The 21,050-nt window shown below is 37.0% G+C and overlaps 1 protein-coding gene across 4 annotated transcripts in view; it reads left to right on the forward strand.

Moving 5' to 3' along the window:
• MRE11 (MRE11 homolog, double strand break repair nuclease) overlaps positions 1–21,050 on the forward strand; it is a 79,256-nt gene that overhangs the window by 30,805 nt on the left and 27,401 nt on the right. For all 4 annotated transcript variants that reach the window (XM_025419269.3, XM_025419268.3, XM_025419267.3 and 1 more), the window contains 4 exons: positions 3,267–3,393; positions 5,962–6,062; positions 7,272–7,445; positions 14,656–14,718. In XM_025419269.3, coding sequence (XP_025275054.1) covers positions 3,267–3,393; positions 5,962–6,062; positions 7,272–7,445; positions 14,656–14,718 — 465 coding nt within the window. The remainder of the gene's footprint in view (positions 1–3,266; positions 3,394–5,961; positions 6,063–7,271; positions 7,446–14,655; positions 14,719–21,050) is intronic.

Raw genomic sequence — 21,050 nt, forward strand, 5'->3', positions numbered from 1 at the left:
CAGTTCTCCACTCTTACCAACCTCACATCGGGGCAATGAAGCCTTGCAATGAGGTGCACCCTGATATCTGGGGTGGTGAGAAACCAGCATTCTTCATTCCACTCATCCTCCTCTGCTTGTTCTTTTCTTTGTTTTCCAACACATCCTCCTAACCTACTATATACAATGTATTTATTTTGGTTATTGTGTGTTTCAACTACAAAACTGTAAGCTCCATGAAAGCATGGAACCTTGTGAATTTTGTTAACTAATGTATCCAAAGATCTCAGAACAGATCTGGCATATAGCAAGTCTTGATAAATGTGTTGAAATAATGATGTGTTTGAGAATATTAAAAAACACAATTGAAGTGCTTCCTATACCTGTCAAACCACTTGTTTCCATCATCATATAAAAAAAGTAACAGACCTCTTTCAAACCCCTCAAAATACATAGTCCTTACTGCTCATTTAACATTCTGTCCCTCAGTCCACTATAATCAAGGCTCTGACCCCACCATCTCAGGTGGAAAAGATGACCCTCACTTTTCAAAGCCAATAGCTTGTTTTCATCTGACTGAATCACTCTTTGATACTTGTTTTCTTCCAAGCTGTGTTTGACCCATCCTCTCTTTTAGCCCTCTTTTTCAGGCTAGGCTTGTGACTTTAAGAACCACCTATAGAGTGATGATCCCCACATCTTTATCTCTGGCTTAGACTTTGTTGAGGTCCGAGAGCCTCTTGGTACTTAAGGAATAATCAAAACAGCAGCACTGACATCACTTGGGAAACTTTTTTTTTTTTTTAAACAATTAGTGTTTTTATTTTTATTTATGTATTTACTTTTAGAGGAGAGGGAGAGAAGGAGAAGCAGAGGGCAGAGGGAAAAGGAGAATCCCAAGCAGGCTCCATGCCCAGTGGAGAGCCCAATCAGGGCTCAGTCTCACAACCCTGAGATCATGACCTGAGCCACAATCACAAGTCAGAAGCTTAACCAACTGAGCCACCCAGGTGCCCCTCACCTGGGAAATTTTTTAAAATGCAGAATCTCAGGCCCTACCTCAGACCCACAGAATTGTATTCAATAGGATCCTGAAGAGATTTGTATGCACATTAAAATTTGAGAAACACTGGGATATACTGTGAGTAGATAAAAAGTAGATTCTAGAGCCCAAATGCCCGGGTTTGATTCTGGCTCTGCCCACTACTGGCTGCATGAACTTGAGTAGCCGGATCTTGGGTCCCTTGGTTTGTACCTCATAGATTTACAAGATCAAAATGAATTAAATACTACTTGTTGTGCTGTAAGTAGTCTGGCCCTATCTATCCCATTGTCACTGCTGAGGTTGAGCTCTGATTTTCTCTTATCTAGCCTGTAAATGCATCTTCCTTACTGCCTCTGCTTTTAGTTTCTCACTGCCCCCCACAGCCCATTCCCACTAATGCCAAAACACAATCTTGTATGTCTTTCTTGCTGAAAATGACTTAAGGATCCCCTAGTGCTAATAGGAACAAGTCTAAACTCTTGCATAGCATTCGAGTGTTTACATGACCTAGTCAAAACTGAAACTGACTTCCTTGGCCTCTGCTTCCTTTTTCTGCCAGAACCTTCTAAGTTCCAGCTATGTTAGACTAAAAGTTACTATTCCCTGGGTCCAGTGGAGTTTATTTTACTCTTCCATACGTTTGCCCATGCTGATTCTGCTGTGTGGAATGTGCTTCTCTTCTATAGCATCTCCTTCAAGAGTCTTTCATGACCCTCCCCTTTGGAATCAGCACTTCTACCTTTGTGCCCTCCATTTGCTGTGTATGTACTTCTTAAGCACCATTCTCATTCTGCTTGTACTTATATTTAAACGTTTTTCCTCCCAGTCAGCTTGTGAATTTCTTGACAACCAAAATTATACTTTGTTATGGCTGTATCCCTGGCCCTTAGCAGAATGCCTAGGACATTGTAGACTCTTCAGTGAAGTTTGCTTAGTGAACAAGTTTTGTGACTCTTAGCAGCAGAAAATCACAAATCAAGCTAAGCTTGAGTATCATTGATAAAATGTCTGAAGAGTTTTGGGGAGACCCAGTAGCTTGAGCATTTAGCATTTCTGTTTTATAAAGTGATCGCTATAGAGATGTCATACATAGTTGCTTTGGGAGAACCACATAGTTCCCTTTATCTGGGTAGAGAGCCCATGTTTCTCATCTATGTTTGCCTGATAACGTTAGAACTAAGCAAAGTTGAATAGAAAATTGTCATTCTTTTTTTCCTAAACAGTGAATTATTAAATCATTCATGAATCAAAAGAACAGATATTTTCATTAGTAATTGTCCAAAAGTACATTGTATCAACTAGGGGATCCTCATCAATTTTATGATTCAGTAAACAAATAACTTTGACATTTGTTCTGCTTCCTGGGGGACACAGTGATTATAAAACAGGAGATCTTGAATTTATGGGGCTCATGTGGAATGGAGGTGTGAGGAGAGACATAAATAGGTAACCAGTAAATGAACAAGATGCCAGCTAGTGGTCAGTATGATAAATACTGTAAATTGGGTACAGGCTAGGGAATAGTTTGGATAGGCCAGTGATGTGCAGTACAATGCTGGTTCCCAGAGCCTGTTTTTAGAACAGCTAGTTTAGGGAAATGATATCTCTTGGGGGGAAAATGTAGTATGCATTTCTCTTTGTATGTAGGCATTTCTTATACAGTCTTTGTATGACTGTAAATTTCTTAACTTAGAGCCTGCCTTGATGAGAGGGACTGTGACTTCTAAATAGAGTCTGTGTTTTAAAGGTAATCATTTCTCAAAGGTGACATATTGGATTCTTTTCCTGCATGGATTTTCCCAGCATTTCTTTCTTAGTTTGAAAGTATATCCCTAAAATGATAGACCCATTAACTAATGCATCTAGGGCAGGCATTTTGTTTTAGTGGAGAATTTTCTTTCTTTTAAAAGTTTAAATATTTATGTTTAGCAATTTCACCTCCTTTCCAGATGGTACTCTCCTGGTGCCTAGGCTCTTACTATCATAGGGAGATGTACTCATTCAGACCTTGTGGTAATTCTTGTTGTATCTTGGGTCCATTAAGCAAAGTGTCTTGTGTAAGCTCATAAACCTTTGAAGCTTTATTTTCTCAGTAGAATAAAACGTATAACACCATCATGATCTTAAACATATATTGTAGAACATTAATTTATTTAATTTAAAAGTATTGAGCATAAACATAAATAACGAAAATTGGTAAACTGTTGTTTCTAGACCTTCATAGCTTATTTTGTATTTCCAGGTGGACTATAGTGGAGGTTTTGAGCCTTTCAGTGTTCTTCGCTTTAGCCAGAAATTTGTGGATCGGGTAGCTAATCCAAAAGATGTTATCCATTTTTTCAGGCATAGAGAACAAAAGGAGAAGACGGGTAAGCTAATTATTTTCACGAATTAAAAAAATGCTTTGTACAGGGTTTATAAAAAAATCAGTCTTCAGTAAAAGAAGTAGCAAATAATGAAAATATTTTTATATGATTATTTCTAATATCTTAGACTGGCAGTGGAATAATTAAATCTCATCTTCTAAAAATTAGTAATCATTTTTAAACCTGTGGATATCAATAAATAAAGGGGATACTTTCTCTGCAGATGCAGTTTTTTAAAACAGTGCTGCTTAGTAACAGTGCACACAGACTTAAGAGATTTATTGCTCCAGATATATATTATTGACTATACATTATTAATGTTCAGAGAATATACTTGAATTTTGCATCAGGTATTTCAACTTTCAGGTATACATGGTTTAGAAAGACTCCAGTCTTTTAGAATAAGAGGTGTCTCATAGTTTGATGTTTCTGATGATCAGATAATTAATTTCTAATTAAATTTCATAAAAAACTAATTGCCCATATTTTAATGCCTTTATAAAAATAGGTCATCCAGCTGAAATAGTGCTTCTTCCTAAGAAATATTGATCATGTGAAATATAGTCTCTTTAAAGCTTTTGAGTCAGAATTTATAGACAAAAATATGGCCCTTATTTATAGGTAAAGCTATTTAGGTTTTTATTAACGGAGATTTAGTGAGCTTCAATTTTCAATGTCAGATTGTGACCAAATTCTGTATGTTGTTATTCGTTCAGATATATAAATGGAACTCATAAAATACTGTTTTAGGAAAACATCCTTATCAGATAATTATTTTTTTATCCTGTGAATTTTAACTAGTTACTTATTGATAGTGGTTTACTTTAATTATCTATCCTTATCAATCCCTTGAGATTTTATGGGTGAAGAATTCATAATAATACATAAAATAAAACTAGTACATTGTTACTTGAGTTTCATCCATAGTTTTATTCTAATGATTCCTTTTTGGTCTAAACATAAATTGCTAAGTGGAAATAATAGCCTTTTTGTGTATTTTATTGAAAACTTTTTTTTTTTTTTTGGCCAGTTCTGCTCCTTAACAGTGTGACACTGTATAAATAACATAAGCTCTCTGATGTTTGATTTCCTTGTCTGTGAAATCAGAATAATGACTGAGCCTGCCTCATAGAATCATAGTGAGGATTAGATGATATGATGTGTGTGAATAGTCTAAATATAGTATCCAGCATAGTAAAATGTAGTGATTATATTTATGAAGCTGTATTAATTTTACTGTCTTAAAATTTAGAAAAGATTTCCTTTCACTTACCTTCAACACTTTGCAAGAGGCACACTAAACTTTGTTCCTCTCTAGCCTCCAGGCTGTGGTACTTATTTTTCTTTTTCCAGTTTTATTTAATGAATCTGGTTACTTAGTGAATCTTATTCATTCTCCAAGTCTTGGTTCAGATGATGGTAATCTTATTCATTCTAAAAGTCTGATTCAAATGATAGGTACATTTGATATCTGCACATTATTTTCAACCTTCTCTGAGAAGAATTAGGTTATTTCTTCTCTGTGTCATACTCTATTCTTACCTCTCGTAGTACTTCCCACCTTTATCATAATCATTTGTTCTTATGGGCGGGGATGTCTTTTCACCATTTTGTTTTCATGGCCAGGTCCAACATTTGCTGGACAGTTAATATTTGTTTGCCTGACAAAGGTTATCAGCAGAGTAGGTCCTGGACCCTATGCTCTTAGCTTCCTACCCAGTATTCTTTGTATTCTTTACTATTTTTGAGACCGCTCTCCTGCTTAGGAATGCAGCAAAAGTGCTGTAAGCATACATCCAATTTGTCTCAGAATATTAGAAAGATGCATACATAAGGGCTGAGATTTAATTAAGTGAATAATTTCTGCAGTTTCATCAAGTATATTCTTTTTTATTTTTTTAAAGATTTTATTTATTTATTCATGAGAGACAGAGACAGAGAGAGGGAGAGGCAGAGACACAGGCAGAGGGAGAAGCAGGCTCCATGCAGGGAGCCCGACGTGGGACTTGATCCCAGGTCTCCAGAATCACACCCTAGGCTGAAGGCAGCGCTAAGTCGCTGAGCCACCCGGGCTGCCCTCATCAAGTACATTCTTAAGTGAAATTGGCTTACTTTGTTTTGAACTGTGTAGTGAGTGTTGTAGAGTTCCAAGATACTGCTTTGACTCTTAATAAGAACTGGTGATTTTACCAGCAATTGCTTTTGTATTATCAGGGCAAATGGCACTGTAGTGAAACAGATAAATAGCATCTTGGTGTCGTTATAAAACAAGTTTTGTCCCTGAACAGCCCCTGAAATGGTCTTGGAGATCAGAGGTCTGAAGATTACCCTGTGAGAATAGCCATAGGAGACATAAGAGTTGGAGATAGGAAAAGAAATAATACATTTTGAGGAAAAGACTATGGCTATTAGCAAAAATGCCATGTTTTTGCCTCAAAATTTACCATGATAAGCTAGCTGATCATTAATAAAGTTTGGCCATACCTCCTCTACTGAGCCAAACCTGCCTTAAGTTTGGGCACTTTAACACTGTCACAGAAGCTACTATTTTCCACGGACTTCTTTTTTTAGGAGAAGAGATCAACTTTGGGAAGCTCATTACAAAACCTTCAGAAGGAACAACCCTAAGAGTAGAAGACCTTGTAAAACAGTATTTTCAAACTGCAGAAAAGGTAATTTTTAAATTTTAGCCTACATGTTGAATAATGGCTACAGTAAGATAATAGACTTTAATTTAGGATATGTATAATTGGCACTTCAAACAAAAGGAAACTCACGATGTTTCCATTAACTAAGTGAGACAACAGTTAATTACACTCACTTCTGGTTACTCTATATCAAGAAAAATTAGTGCTTAATTGATCGTGTTATTATTATTGTGGCTATTATTGTTGATGTTATTCTTTTTCTTTTTCTCTCTACTGCATGTTTCTGAATCCAGGATTTACCTCTCTTGCATCTGCGTGTAATTTCAGAACTACTTTATTAAGACAGCCATAAGATGGTGAAGCTACTTTTATTGTCATGAGTTTATGCCACTTTAAGATCTGGTTCCATTAATTGCCTTCTGCTGCTGAAACAAATTTCTACATTCTTAATAATTGAAAATAATACAAATTTGCATTGGTTCTGTAGGTCAGAAATCTGACACCAGTCTCACTGGCCTAAAACTGAGGTGTTAGGGTTGTGCTCCTTTCTGGAAACTAGCGAAGAATCCATTCCCTTATCTTTTCCAGTTGCTAGAGGTGTCTACATTTATTGGCTGATGGCCTCCTCATTCCACCTCCAAAGCCAGCAATGTTCCATTTCTCTGGCCATTTTCCCCCCGTTAGATCTTCTCCTAATCCCTCCTTCTGCCTCCGTCTTCCACTTTTAAGGATGCTCATGATTACACTGCACCGACCTGCTTAGTCCCTGGCAATCTGATTTTACAGCCAGCTGGCTAGCAACCTTAATTCCATCTGTAACCAGCTGTAATTCTCCTTTGCCATGTAACGTATTCATAGCTCAGAGACTAGGATGTGTACATCTTTAGGGGGCCATTATTCTGCCTACTACATTGATTAACCTAATCTCTTAAATCATCATTTACCATTTCAGGACCCTACATCCCAACCACTCAGGCCTCTGCATTCCCACCTGTCTTAAACACTACTCCAGTTTCTTATTTTTATTTGACTTATTCTGGCCCATAAAATTTATTAGTAGGCTTATTTACTGTCCATTGTTTTGTTTTCTTTTGTTTTGCCTTCAGCAGCTAGATAACTTTTTTCTCTTTTCCCCTGGTAACATTACACCGTAATTTTCTTGGCTTACAAAGAATTATTTGGTAAGGAATAGATACTCATTTCTGTATCCACTGATTTGTACCTCTTTTACAGAATGTACAGCTCTCACTTCTAACAGAAAGGGGAATGGGTGAAGCAGTACAGGAATTTGTGGACAAGGAAGAAAAAGATGCCATAGAGGAGTTAGTGAAATACCAGTTGGAAAAAACACAACGATTTCTTAAAGAACGTCATATTGATGCCCTAGAAGAGAAAATCGATGAAGAGGTAACTGATTTGGGGTAGAGAAGTCTAGTTAAACAAGGTCTACTTAAGAGTAGCTCTGACTTTTCTATTAAATCACTGTTTAACTACTTTGATTTTCTTAGTTTCCGGTCTATAAAATCAAGTTTGTAAAATGATGATAAAAGTAGAAAAAGTCTAAATGGAATCTTAAACATGATTGATACCCATTAAATGTTAGCTTTGTTCCTCACAGATAGTATCTTCCCTTGAAAATCATGAAAATGCTTTAAAATGAACCTTGTAGGATGAAAATTCCTGTTCTTTTCAACTTTTTAGTAAGTTTTGTCTGAGATTTTGAGTTTCATCTAGAACATGCCTTCTCTCTAAGCATAAAAACAATGGAAGGATCAGAGGGAAAGCTCTTTAGTTTTGACTGGAGAGAAATTGTAAATGTTGCATGTCAAATTATCAAAAAACAAAATACATTGAAAGGGAGAAAAACTTATATGTAGATAGAAGAAAGATTGATATGCATAATATTAAAGTACCTTAGTAAATGTTAAGAAAAGTAGTAAACATTTCAATAGAATAACGAACAAAGACATGAATGAGGGATTCACGAAAGAAATACGAATGGTAATAAGCATATGAAAATGGTGTTCAGAGGAACTCACATGTAGTTTTTATTTGTCAAAGTAACAACAATTTGAGGAAAGTATTTAGTATGCTGCTGGTGGGAGTAACAATTTTGAGCTGGTATACTGAAAGTTTATCAGTGTATTCAAGAGGTTTAAGATTTATCCTTTAACTCAGCCTTTTCCCAAGACAACAATGAGGTAGAAATTTGTGTTTGGAGTAATTTATCTAAGTGTTGTCTACAATGGGGAAATTTGGAAAGTGTGGTTAATGTTGGCGCACACACATACATCTAGATACTATGCCGCCATTAAAAATTATACTTCTGAAGAACACGGAGAAATATTTTCAATGTTATGTGTTGAAAGAATGCCATAAATGTAAAACTATATACACTATGATACCAGTGATTTTTATTTTCTATATGTGTGTGTGCATGCAAAGAATGGAGGAAAATTCTCCAAACATTATTAGTAGTTATATTCAGGTAATGGGATTATAGGGGATCATTTTCTGTATCTTCTAGATTCCCTGTAAGCAGAAGAACAAAACATTATTTTTAAAACTTTAAAACATTGACTTTGATTTTAGTGCTTTTAATTAATTAGTCCGCATGGCTCTCTTAAAACCTTATGTCAGTATGCAACTAGTAATATTCCACTGCAAGTACACTGGGTATTTAGGGTTCATAAATTTTTGGCAGGGATGTATTTCTCTCTTAAGTACCAGAAATAAAACTTGACCACCCTGCCCAAATGTAAATATAAAACTATAAAACTCCTAGGAGATAACATAGGAGAAAATCTAGATGACATTGGGTATGACAATGACTTTTTAGATACGACACCAAAGATACGATCTGTGAAAGAAGGAATAGATAAGCTGGACTTGTATCAAAATGAGAAACTGCTCAATGAATGACAATGTCAGAAGAATGAGAAAACGTGCCACAGACTTAGAGGAGAAAATACCTGTAGGAGACACATCTGGTAAAGGGCTATCATCAAAAAAATACAAGGAACTCTTAAAACTTAGCAATAAGTGGGGCACTTGGGTGGCTTAGTAAGTTAAGTGTTTCTTGGTTTTGGCTTGAGCCCCAAGTCAGGCTCATGCTCAGCACAGAGTCTGCTTGTCCCTCTCCCTCTCCTCCTCCTCCTCTGTCTCTCTCCACATTGATAGATAATCAAACAAATAAAATCTTTAGAAAAACCCCAAAACAGCAATAAGAAACCATTACCCTGACATAAAAACAGACCAAAGACCTTAACAAACATCTTGCCAAAGATGTACAAATGGCAAGTAAGCATATGAAAACATACTCTCTATCATATGTCATCAAGGAAATGTAGATTAATAATGCACCTATGAGAATGGCCGAAATCTAGAACGTTGATAACACCAAATTCTGGTGAGGATGTGGACAGCAGGAACACTTACTCATTGCTGGCGGAAATGCAAAATGGTACAGGCATTTTGCAAGACAGTTTGGCTGTTTTCTAAACAACCTCCTATACTCTTACTATATGATCCAGCAGTTGTGCTCCTTGGTATCCTACCCAGAGATGTTGAAAGCTTATGTTCACATAAAAGTCTGCACACAGATGTATATAACACCTTTATTCATTGCCAAAACTTGAGGGCAACCAAGATGTCCTTCAGTAGGTGAATGGGTAAGTAAATTGTGAAACATCCAGACAAGGGAATATTATTTAGACTAAGAAGAAAGGAACAATCAATCCGTGAAGAGATATGGTGGAAACTTAAATGGGAATTACTAAGTGAAAAAAGCCAATTTGAAAAGGCTATCAACTGTATGATTTCAACTACACAATACTCTGAAAAAAAAAAAACCAAAACTATAGAGACAGTAAGGTGATCGAAGGTTGCAGGTGTTGAGTGAGGAGTGAGGGAAAGGATGAATAGGTGCACAGAGGATTTTTGGGGCAGTGAATGCTCTGTATGATGCTGTAATTTAGGTGGATACATCTTTTTCCAGACTCCTAGAATATAGAACACTGGGAATGAACCATAATAAAAGCTATGGACTTGGGGGTCAGGGCGCCTGGCTGGCTCAATTGGTGGAGCATGCTAACTCTTGATCTTGAGGTTGTAAGTTTGAGCCCCTTCCCCTTGTTGGGTGTAGAGATTACTTAAAAATCTTAAGAGAAACAACAAACTTTGGACTCTAGGTGGTTATGATGTCGCAATATAGGTTCATCAGTTAGAACCAATGTACCAATTCTGGTGGGGAGAGTTGATAAGAGGGGAGTCAATGAATATATGGGGCTGGAGGGCATATGGGAAATCTCAGTATCTTCCTCTCAATTTTTTTGTGAACCTAAAACTAGTCTTAAAAAAAGAAAAAGAAAACAACACAGAAGCAAATAACTTGAGCATCTCCACCTGGAGAGCTATCACCACTCCTGAGAGGGTGCATGAGGAATGGGGGGGATGTAGCTCAGAGCATGGACTTGATCAAACCACCTATGTTCAAAATCAGAACACTTGCTACCTATGTAAGCATCAGTGAATTTTTTACTGTTTCCTCAATGTAACATGGGTATAATAGAATCTCCTTTAAGATTGTTTTGAGGATCAAAAGAATTAATACATGTAAAGTCCTAGAACACTGGCGACACATGGTACCTCCTCAGTATTTTTACTCTGGCTCATTTCTGTGAATGACCTAGCACTTTTGGTATGGTATATCCTACCCAGAGCCCTGGTACATGCTAATCTGTTTTTAAAAAATGATTTGAAAAAAAATAATAATAATTTGTAGGGCAGCCCCTGTGGCTCAGCGGTTTAGTGCCACCTTCGGTCCGAGGCACAATCCTGGAGACCCGGGATCGAGTCCCACATTGGGTTCCCTGCATGGAGCCAGCTCTTCCCTCTGCCTGCATCTCTGTCTCTCTCTCTGTGTGTGTCTCTCATGAATGAATGAATGAATCTAAAAAATAAAAATAACTTGTATCCCTTCTCCCAAATCATAACAATACTGTCATTTCTTTCAGCTTAAGCAACCAAAAAGAACCTCTCTTCACTCCCATTTCCCTTTAGCTACTACTCAGCTTCTTTGTTTCTCTTCTATTGCAGAATTGCCTCAGAGTTTTCTGTATTTGCTGCCCTGATTTTTCTCCCTCCCCTTTCCCTTACACCCATCATGCAGGTGTTTTGACCTGTCATTTCAGGAAACTGTCTACATCGAGGTCAGCAGTAACCTCCATTGCTGAATCTATTTCAGTTCATCTGACATCTCCCTTCAACTCTAATTTTTTTTTAAGATTTTATGTATTTACTTGAGAGAGAGAAAAACACATGCGTGCAGGTGGAGGGGCAGAGGGAGAAACAACCCTCCCCTCCCAACAGGACACCCCCCCCCCCGCAAGACTCGATCACAGGACCCTGAGATCATGACCTGAGCTGAAGGCAGACACTAAACTGACTGAGCCACCCAGAGGCTCCCCCTTGAACTCTTCTTGAAACCTTATTCTCTTTGGTTTTAGGACCCCATACTCTTCTGCTTTTCTTCCTGTCTCACAGTACATACTCTCAGTTTCTCTTATTGGTTTTCCTCATGTCTCCCGCCTCTTAAATTGAGAGAACCCACAACTCAGTCCTTGGAGCCCATCTTCAGCTACATCCTCCCTTTTGTAATCTCATCCAGTTGCCTAGATTTAAATTCCATCTATTTGGTGGTGATTTTCAAAAGTCTAGCCCAGACCGCTCCTCCCAACTCAAGATTTCTGCAGCCGGCGGCCCACTAGACATTTCTGTGGGGATGTTTGTTTGTTTGTTTGTTTATTTAATCTTTTTTTTTTAAGACTATTTATTCATGAGAGACGCAGAAAGAGGCAGAGACACAGGCAGAGGGAGAAGCAGGCTCCATGCAGGGAACCCGATGCGGGACCCGATCCTGGGACTCTGGGATCACACCCCAAGCCAAAGGCAGCCACTCAACTGCTGAACCACCCAGGTGTCCCTCTGCAGGGATGTTTAATGCAAACATCTCACACCACTAACATTCCCAGTCTGAATTGTTGATTCTCAACTTTTGCTCTATGTGTTGACTCTTTGTGTCCCCTCTATCCTGTCTTGGCATTACTGCAGAATGTGACTATTTGTCCAGTCTTTATCACTACCAGTGGTCCATTGCATTGCCATTTCTCACTTAGATTATTCTCATGGCCTCCAAACTTGTCTCCCTTTTCTACTCTTGTCCTTCCTCCACCATCCCCCATTCTGTCCTCATTTCAGCTGTCAATGACACTAACAGTTCAAGTCACTCTTGCCTTGAAAAAAAGTCCTTACAATTTTTTACAAGACCCTATTCAATCTGGCTTTCTGTTACTTTCTTATTTCATATCTGCTTGAGACACAGCAACCTCCTTGCTGTTTTTCAAAGGTAACATGCATATTTCTGCCCCAGTGCCTTTTTTAAAAGATCAAATTTAGAGAGACAGCAGAGGGAAGGGTAGAGGGAGAAGGAAAGAATCTCAAGCAGTGTCTGAGCTGAGCACGGACCCCAACGTGGGGCTCAGTCTCATGATCCTAAGATCATGACCTGAGCGGAAAGTCAAGTTGTCAGACACTTAACCAGCTGAGCCACCTAGGCACCCCTGCCCCACCCCTTTACACACATCTTTTCCTTTGATTAGAATGTTCTTCCCTAGTTACTTACAAGATTCATTACCTTTGCTCATCAGTTACCTTCTCCCTGAGGCCTTGCATGATCATTCTATTCAGATGGGATCTCTCCTCAGCATTCCTCACCTTCCTTTTTTTTCTGCATACTTATTATCTTTTGCAAAACTTTCACAGGTTCAGATATTTGAAGAATTCATGACTCCACTGAGCATACTGATTTAAGATTTTCATCTTAAGGCAAAGGATATTATGCATCAAGAAAAGAGTATCGGCAGGCAGTAGAGCCCTGTGAGAAGCCAAGCATAAGCTTCCTGTGTTCTCATTTGCACACAGTGGCCCCTGGATTGAACACTAAGATGTGCAGAAGTTCCCAGGGCATCTTTTATGCCCCTCTGGTCTCATAATCAAGCCATGCTTCTATCTGGTTATGCAGGTTGAAAACTGTCAGTAGATAAACATCAGTAAATAAATGGCTCCCTAGAGATGACAGTTTTCTTTTCTTTTTAAGTTTTTATTTATTTATTCATGAGAGACACACAGAGAGAGAGGCAGAGACACAGGCAGAGAGAGAAGCAGGCTCCATGCAGGGAGCCCAATGCGGGACTTTATCCCAGGACTCCAGGATCATGCCCTGGACTGAAGGCAGTGCTAAACCGCTGAGCCACCTGGGCTGCCCGAGATGACAGAGTTTTCTAAGTCTAGCTGTAAATTAACAACTAAAACACAATATAACTTCTTATTTTGTTTTTGTTTATTGGCTCCAAATGTGGGCACACAATCCTCCACTCCTTGGGGGCAGAATTTCTAACTATTTTGTTCATTGTCGTATTTTCAGTTCCTGCAGTGGTCCTTGGCACATAATGGGTGCTCAGCAAATAGGTGCTAAGTAAATTATTAAACAAATAGAATTTTTCCCTGATTATATAACTATGCTAGAAGAGCCTGTTGGGCATGAATTTAAAAAAAAAAAAAGAATCTCTGGTATCCCTTTTGGTTCCAGAATTACTGTCAGCAAACAGTAAACATTTAGTAGTTGCCTTGAAATGATTTCCAGAGGCCCACCCACTTCAGATACTTTTTTTTTGAAGATTTATTTATTATAGAGAGTATAACACATGAGTGGGGGAGTATATATATATATATATATATATATATATATATTTTAGAGTACAATTTTGAAATTATAATGTAAATCACTAGGAAAATAGAACTTCTTGCATCAGTCTTTTGTGAGACAAACTGTACTTAAATTTCCATGTTTTTGGTGCAGCCACTCTTTAAGTTTTGTCAGAAAGTTAAAAATAGATCTACCCTACAACCCAGCAGTTTTGCACTACTAGGATACAAAATACAGATCCAAATGGACACATGCACTCCAATGTTTATAGCAACATTATCAACAATGGCCAGACTATGGAGAGAGTCTAAATGTCCATCAACTGATGAATAGATGGTATAAATATATGTGTGTATATGATGGAATATTACTTAGCCATCAAAAAGAATGAGATCTTGCCATTTGTAACAACATGGATGGAGCTGGAGAGTGTATAATGCTCAGTGAAGTAAATCAGAGAAAGACAAATCCCATAGGATTTCACTCGTATGGAATTTAAGAAACAAAACAGATGAACATATGGGAAGAAAAAGGGAAGCAAATCATAAGAGACTCTTAATGATAGAGAACAAATTGAGAGTTGATGGGGGAGGTGGGTGAGTGATAGGTATTAAGGAGGGCACTTGTTGTGATGAACACTAAGTATTATGTGTAAGTAATGAATCACTAAATTCTACTCCTGAAACCAGTATTACACTATGTTAACTAACTAGAATTTAAATAAAAATTTGAAACAAAAAATTCCCAAGTTTTATGTTGTAATGGAAAGCATTTCTTAATCAGTTGTAGGCTGTTGTTTTACGTTTCCATGATAGAAATAAGCAACATTTGCGATTTACTGTTTTAATACAGGTACGCCGTTTCAGAGAAAGCAGACAAAAAAACACTAATGAAGAAGATGATGAAGTTCGAGAGGTAATTGCTGATATAAATTCCTGTGCTTGTGTGTCAGTTTGTTAAACTAGAATGACTAGTAGGTTTGTTTAGAATAGTCAGTCCACGGACATTTGGTGGATATGACTGAGCAAGAATTGGCTTAGGATAGCTGCCTTTGATTTACACCAGTTCAGCCTACCAGTATTCTGCCTGCCGACATCCCCCTTTTTTCATTTTGCTTCATCTAAGACGTATTTAGTTGTGTGATGGAGGGGAGCATATACAACAAGAGCCCTTAGTGATCAAAATTGTACATAATTGCGATCAGAGCATCTTATTAGAGTTAGATAAAATCTTGCCCTACTGAGCTGATATTATTTTGGGACTAAAGGAAGAAACTTAGTATTTTGCTAGCAGTATTATTGTAGATAAATATAGTGTCCACTTGGCTTTCTAAAATGTTGCAATGGGCCTGACACTATCAGTGTTGTCTTTCTCAGTCTCTGCAGTTTAGGAACTTCTGGTTAGCACCCATTTACTGAAACTTCTGGCCTCTATCTGGTACTCAGTGAATGCACCGTTGAAATATATTTTTCTATTTTCTGATAGTCTGTGGTGGTTTCTGATTGCTATCTAGTATTTAAAGATTATCTTACAACTAATTTACTGTTGGGATTTTGTCTTGATTGCTTTCCTTCATATCTGTTACAGCCTTGCCATTCTACTTTGCATTAGCAATACAGATGGAATACATGGTTCATTCATGTCCACCAGAAACTCTCACGTTAGTAGATGAGGTAGACATATGTAGAAAGAAAATATTAAACCTTAGCATGACCTAAAGGGTCACTCTCACTGAATTAATACAACAGTCCTGCTAGTCCACTGTCATTTTCCTAAGTATTTCAGAACTGCCCCTGACAGGTGGTGAATTGGAAAGAGCTGAAGCACTTGACACATCCCTCAAATTAACTTTTCTAACTTCCACTGTTTTCTCTACTACAAACAAAAAAGAATTATTCTAATGAGCCACCCTTACCCCTGCCAATCCCTACCCTCTAAATATTTTTTGCCTTGTTATAAGCACACTCCTTAGGTCAAAGTCAATTCCTGGGACACTAACAAGGAAAAACCCTGCCTACGGAGATGGGGACTCCCACTTTATTACTTTTTTATCTGAACTCTCTTCTAAAGGAATCCCTATTTAGTGGTTGATCTACTGGTGACCACTAGGTATTCCCACAGCCTTTCAGGTGAAGCAGTTTCAGATACTGACAGAGGAAAAATCGGCTATTGAATAATTCTTTGGTACCATCTCTAAATGCCATGAGATAGACTTTTTTTCTTTCTTTTTAAAATAAAATTTCCAAATTTATATCTGATTTACTTCATCATCTGTCATATCATACTGGCTGCTTCAGATTTTAGGCTGATCCAATAATGCCCTTGTGTGGAATGTGAAGGAATAGGAAAGTGGTATTTTGGGTGTTATTTTTCTCTTCTGTCTTATTACAAAAATTTGATGCCCTGTGCTTACTGTGGGAAAGTTACCCCCCCCAAAAAAATTATGCCCCAGTTCATTAGAATATGTAGAAATAGCAGTCTAGTAACTCAGTTAATAACCTTTCTTTAGAGAGAATCCAAGAGGATAATCTCAGTGTCTAATTTTGTGAGCTTCATGGATTTTTTCCCTTTGTACAACTTAACACTGTCTCCATCTTGTAATACAGGGAATTTTGCCGGAAAGTGCAAATGTTATTCATTAAATTTTTATTTATTGAATTTTTTCTATGTGTGTGTCATTTACACTATTATATTTTATTATTATTTTTTAAAGATTTTATTTATTTGACAGCAAGAGAGCACAAGCAAGGGGAACAACAGAAGGAGAGGGAGAAGATCCCAGGATTCTGGGATCAAGACCTGAGCCAAAGGCAGATAGATGCTTAAGCTGTTGACCCACCCAGGTGCCCTGGATCACATACACTATTTTAGTTTCCATTTTACAAATCATACTGAGACCACAGTAAAGGTTACATGGTGGGGTGGAATTTGAACCTATTTCTGCCTTCAAGTCTGGACTTTCTGTCATATCCTATCCTATCAGAACTGTATATTATAATAACATTAATACAATGCATGGCCAATGAATGGCTAAAAGTGGGAGATTTCTGAAAGTTTTTGGTGTGCAGAACATCAAAAATCACTGTTCCTAAGAAGCGCAGATGCAACTGCTATACCATTTACAAGATGGTTTTTGGAAGCTAAGAGGAGGAGGCTCTAGATTAGGGATCCCTTATTGTATTTATATTTGTATTCATCTTACAGAGCACCTTAAAGTAGAAGAGTGTTTGCTAAATAGTAAGAACGAATGCTAGAAGAAAGAAATCACTTCTGGTTCTTGGGTCCTTTAAACTTGACTAACCATTTCAGTTTAACAAATTACAGAAATAGGTCTTTACATGCCCTTTGTGTTTGGAACCCTTAAGCTAAGTTTTTCATTAATCTTTTAAAGAATAAGAGTGAATATTTTCTACAAGGAAGGTAGTAGAAGACATGACAAACTGCATTTGGGAGTTTTTTAGAAGAAAGCACTTTTGGGTTTAGATTTTTCACCTATATTTTAAGACTTCAGCAGGTTAATTGGGGTTTCCTGGGTAATTTGCCAGCTTGCCATTTGATGTTATAAATGATCTTTATCTTTAGCATACTATTTAGGACTTGTAATGGAATTTGAGACTTTCGCAAGCTTTAACTCCCAGGCATGTAGAATCATTTCGCTCAGGACAAGAATCCCAGTACCATGTTTAAGTTATTTAAACAGACACAAGCATTAGTCCTTCCAAGAGGCTTTAAAACCTCTTGTTCACATTGAAAAGCTCTAAGTATTTTCTTTAATTATAAGTTCACATTTAAATAAGAGATCAAACAGTAAATATTTTAGGTTTTGCAGCTGTATATGGTTTTTGTCACCTATTCTTCTGTGTGTGTGTGTAGTTGTTTTTTTTTTTTAATAATCCTTTAAAAATGTAACATCTATTCTTAGTCTGACTCATAGTCCAGAGTTTACCCAGCCTCTGATTTCCTGTGTTCTACCTGAATTTGAGGCAGGGTTGATAGCCTCTTTCGAACTGCAGTACTAAGCATTATCAACAAAGTGAAAAGGCACCCCACAGAATGGGGTGAAAAGGCACCCCACAGATATTTACAAATCATGTATTGGGTAAATGATTAATATCCAAAACATATATTGTAAAGAACTCCTAAAATTCAACCCAGCAACAACAACAACAACAAAAAAAAACAATTTAAAAAGTGGATGAAGGACTTGAACAGACATTGCTCCAAAGAGAATAAACAAGTAACCAATAAACTCGAAAAGATGCTCAACATCACTCATCATTAGCAAAATGCAAATCAAAATCACAAAGCCACTTCACACTTACTAAGATGACTATTACAAAAAAGCTAGAAAATAGTGTTGCCAAGAATATGGAGAAATTGTAACCCTTGTGCATTGCTGGTGGGAATACAGAAGCATCTGAGAAAAATAGTATGAGGATTCCTTAAAAAATTAAACATGGAATTATGTGACCGAGCAATTGCATTGCTAGGTATTTAGCCCACAGAATTGAAAGCAAGAACTCAGATATTAGTACACCCATGCTTATAGCATTATTCACAACAGCCAAAAGGTAGTAATAGTCCAAATGTCCATCAAAAGCTGTATGAGTAAACAAAATGTGTGTGTGATGGACTTTTACTTAGCCTTAAACGGAATGAAGTTTCACTCATGCTGCAGTGGACAAACCTTGAAAACGTTACGCTAAGTGAAGTAAGACTTGTGAAAGGATAAATATTATATGGTTCCACTTAAACGAGATCCCTAGAGTAGTCAAATCGTACAGACAGAAAGAATAGTGATAACAAGGGGAAGGGGAAGATTAGGGAACAGGGAGTTATTTTTTAACAGGTATGGTATGTCAGTTCAAAATGATGAAAAAGGTCTGAAGTTGGATGTTGACGATGTTGCACAACAGTGTGAATGTGCTTAATGCACCTGAACTATACACTTAAAAATGGTTAAAATGCTCAATTTTATGGTGTGTACATTTTGTCACAATTTTTTAAAAAACGGTGTAATACCAGGATGGTATATGTTCAAATCTCACAAAAAAGCAAATGGAAACATTGTCCTACCAGTGGCTCTGGACAATGGCTCTGGACCTACACTCATGAGGTAAATTAGAATTCCACTGCTAATTCTTAGAAGTAATGACTTCGGGTATATCAATAAACTACAGGGTCTGTTGCACAGAAAAGTGGAGTTAAAGTATTTGAATGTAATGTTTGAAATGATAAAATGAAGATAAAGTATTTAGACAAAGAGAAATATAAAATTTGAAAATGATAGTGGGTAATTCATTCCAAGAACTAATCATAAAAGGGCATGTGCATTTTAAATTTTTGCTAGATCCTGCCTTATCACCCCAGAGATACTACACCAGTTTACCTTCTAACCAGGATCTGGGAGTGCTTATTTCCCCACATCCGGTCCTCGTGGTGTATTACTACATCTTTTGATCTTTATAAATCTGATGGGTGAGGAAACTGTTTCTTGCTATTTTTATCATTACTACTTTTGTTACTGGTGACTTAGCAATTTTTATGCTTACAAACCATTTTATTTACATGAAACACCTGGTCATGTTCTTTGCCCAGAAATTTTTGTTTTGTTTTGTTTTAAGTGCCTAGCTCATAGATCTCTCTGTTACAGCGCTCACAGGAAGGTGTGCACACTCTCTGTGCATGGTGGGGCAGTTGCATATTTTAGGGTATTTGTCATGTAAAAGAAGGGTTTTGGGGTTTGTTCAAATCCAGAATAGATGATGAGTTAAGTGCCTTTTTGACATCTGTAGAGATAAGCGTGTGGGATTTTTCCTCCTTCATTCTATTAATTTGGTGAATTATATTAAAGCATATTCTATTATTGCCTCATCCTTGTTACCACTTTGTGAGCCTCCTGGTAATAGGTATCCTGGTTTTTCCATATGTTCCTGGATTCTCTTTGTTTACTTTAGTATTTATAAGATCCTGTAATCTTTTGGTGCATGCAGGCCTTTGTCAGTTTTTCAGAGCTATATTATGCTGGCTTTGTAAAAAGAAATTGGAAGCTTTCTTTATGCTCTGGTATTATGCAAATAGCAGTGGAATTATCTGTTCTTTGAAAATTTGATAGAATACCTGTGAAACTTTCTGATTGTGGTCTTTTTCAGGGATTTTTTCCTTTAACAATTTTCTCACATTATTCTTTGATATTATTAGTCTGTTGAGACTGTGCGTCTATTGTTGGATCTGTTTAGATTATTTATTTTCCAAATTACTTCTAATTGAAAAGTATTTTGTCAGGATTCTTTTAATTTTCCCTCAATCGGGATCCCTGGGTGGCGCAGCGGTTTAGCGCCTGCCTTTGGCCCAGGGCGCGATCCTGGAGACCCAGGATCGAATCCCACGTCGGGCTCCTGGTGCATGGAGCCTGCTTCTTCCTCTGCCTGTGTCTCTGCCTCTCTCTCTCTCTCTCTCTCTCTGTGTGACTATCATAAATAAATAAAAATTAAAAAAAAATTTTCCCTCAATCTTTTTCCCCCTCCATTCTCATTTCTAATGGTGTATATTGGTCTTTTTCTCCTTTTTGTTAAGTTAGTGATTTTTGTCAATGTGATTTTGTTCCAGAGGATCAGTTCTTAAATTTACTAATTCAAATGGATTTTTGCTTTAAATTTATTTATGATTGTATCTTTATTGATTTCTAATAATTCCCTTTGGATGGGTTTTATTTGTCCTAGCTTTTTTTTTTTTTTTTTGTCCTAGCTTTTTGAATATCAAATCTATTTATTTTCATTCATCCTTTTTTAATAGGTTGTAGGCTTTTTTTGTAAACACTTCTTTAATTGTTTCATATGTTCTGGTATATACTATTTTCTAGATTTCTACAATTTTGGTTATGTGGCTTAGAGGCAGGTGTTGTTTTATTACCATTTCTAATTTTATTCATGGCAATTAGACAGTATAATACCTTTTACTATTTAGAACTTAATTGATACCTTTCTTAGCACCCCATGAAGAATCAGTTAACATTTCATGAGGTCTTGCAAAGAAGTATCTATTTATTTTCAGAGTATAGAATTCAGTACCCATCAATTAGATTGTCTTATTGATTATGTAATTTAGGTCTCCTTTTCCCTATTAAATCTACTTTTTAAAAAAGTATAGTTGGTTCTTGTTATTCATTTATGTTCTATGTCTAATGCAAACACTAAATTAGTAAATAGTGAACCGTATAACTCCTAAGGGAAATACAGGATTAGGTT

This window comes from Canis lupus, chromosome 21 (genome assembly GCF_003254725.2).
Source record: "Canis lupus dingo isolate Sandy chromosome 21, ASM325472v2, whole genome shotgun sequence".
Lineage (NCBI taxonomy): Eukaryota > Metazoa > Chordata > Mammalia > Carnivora > Canidae > Canis > Canis lupus.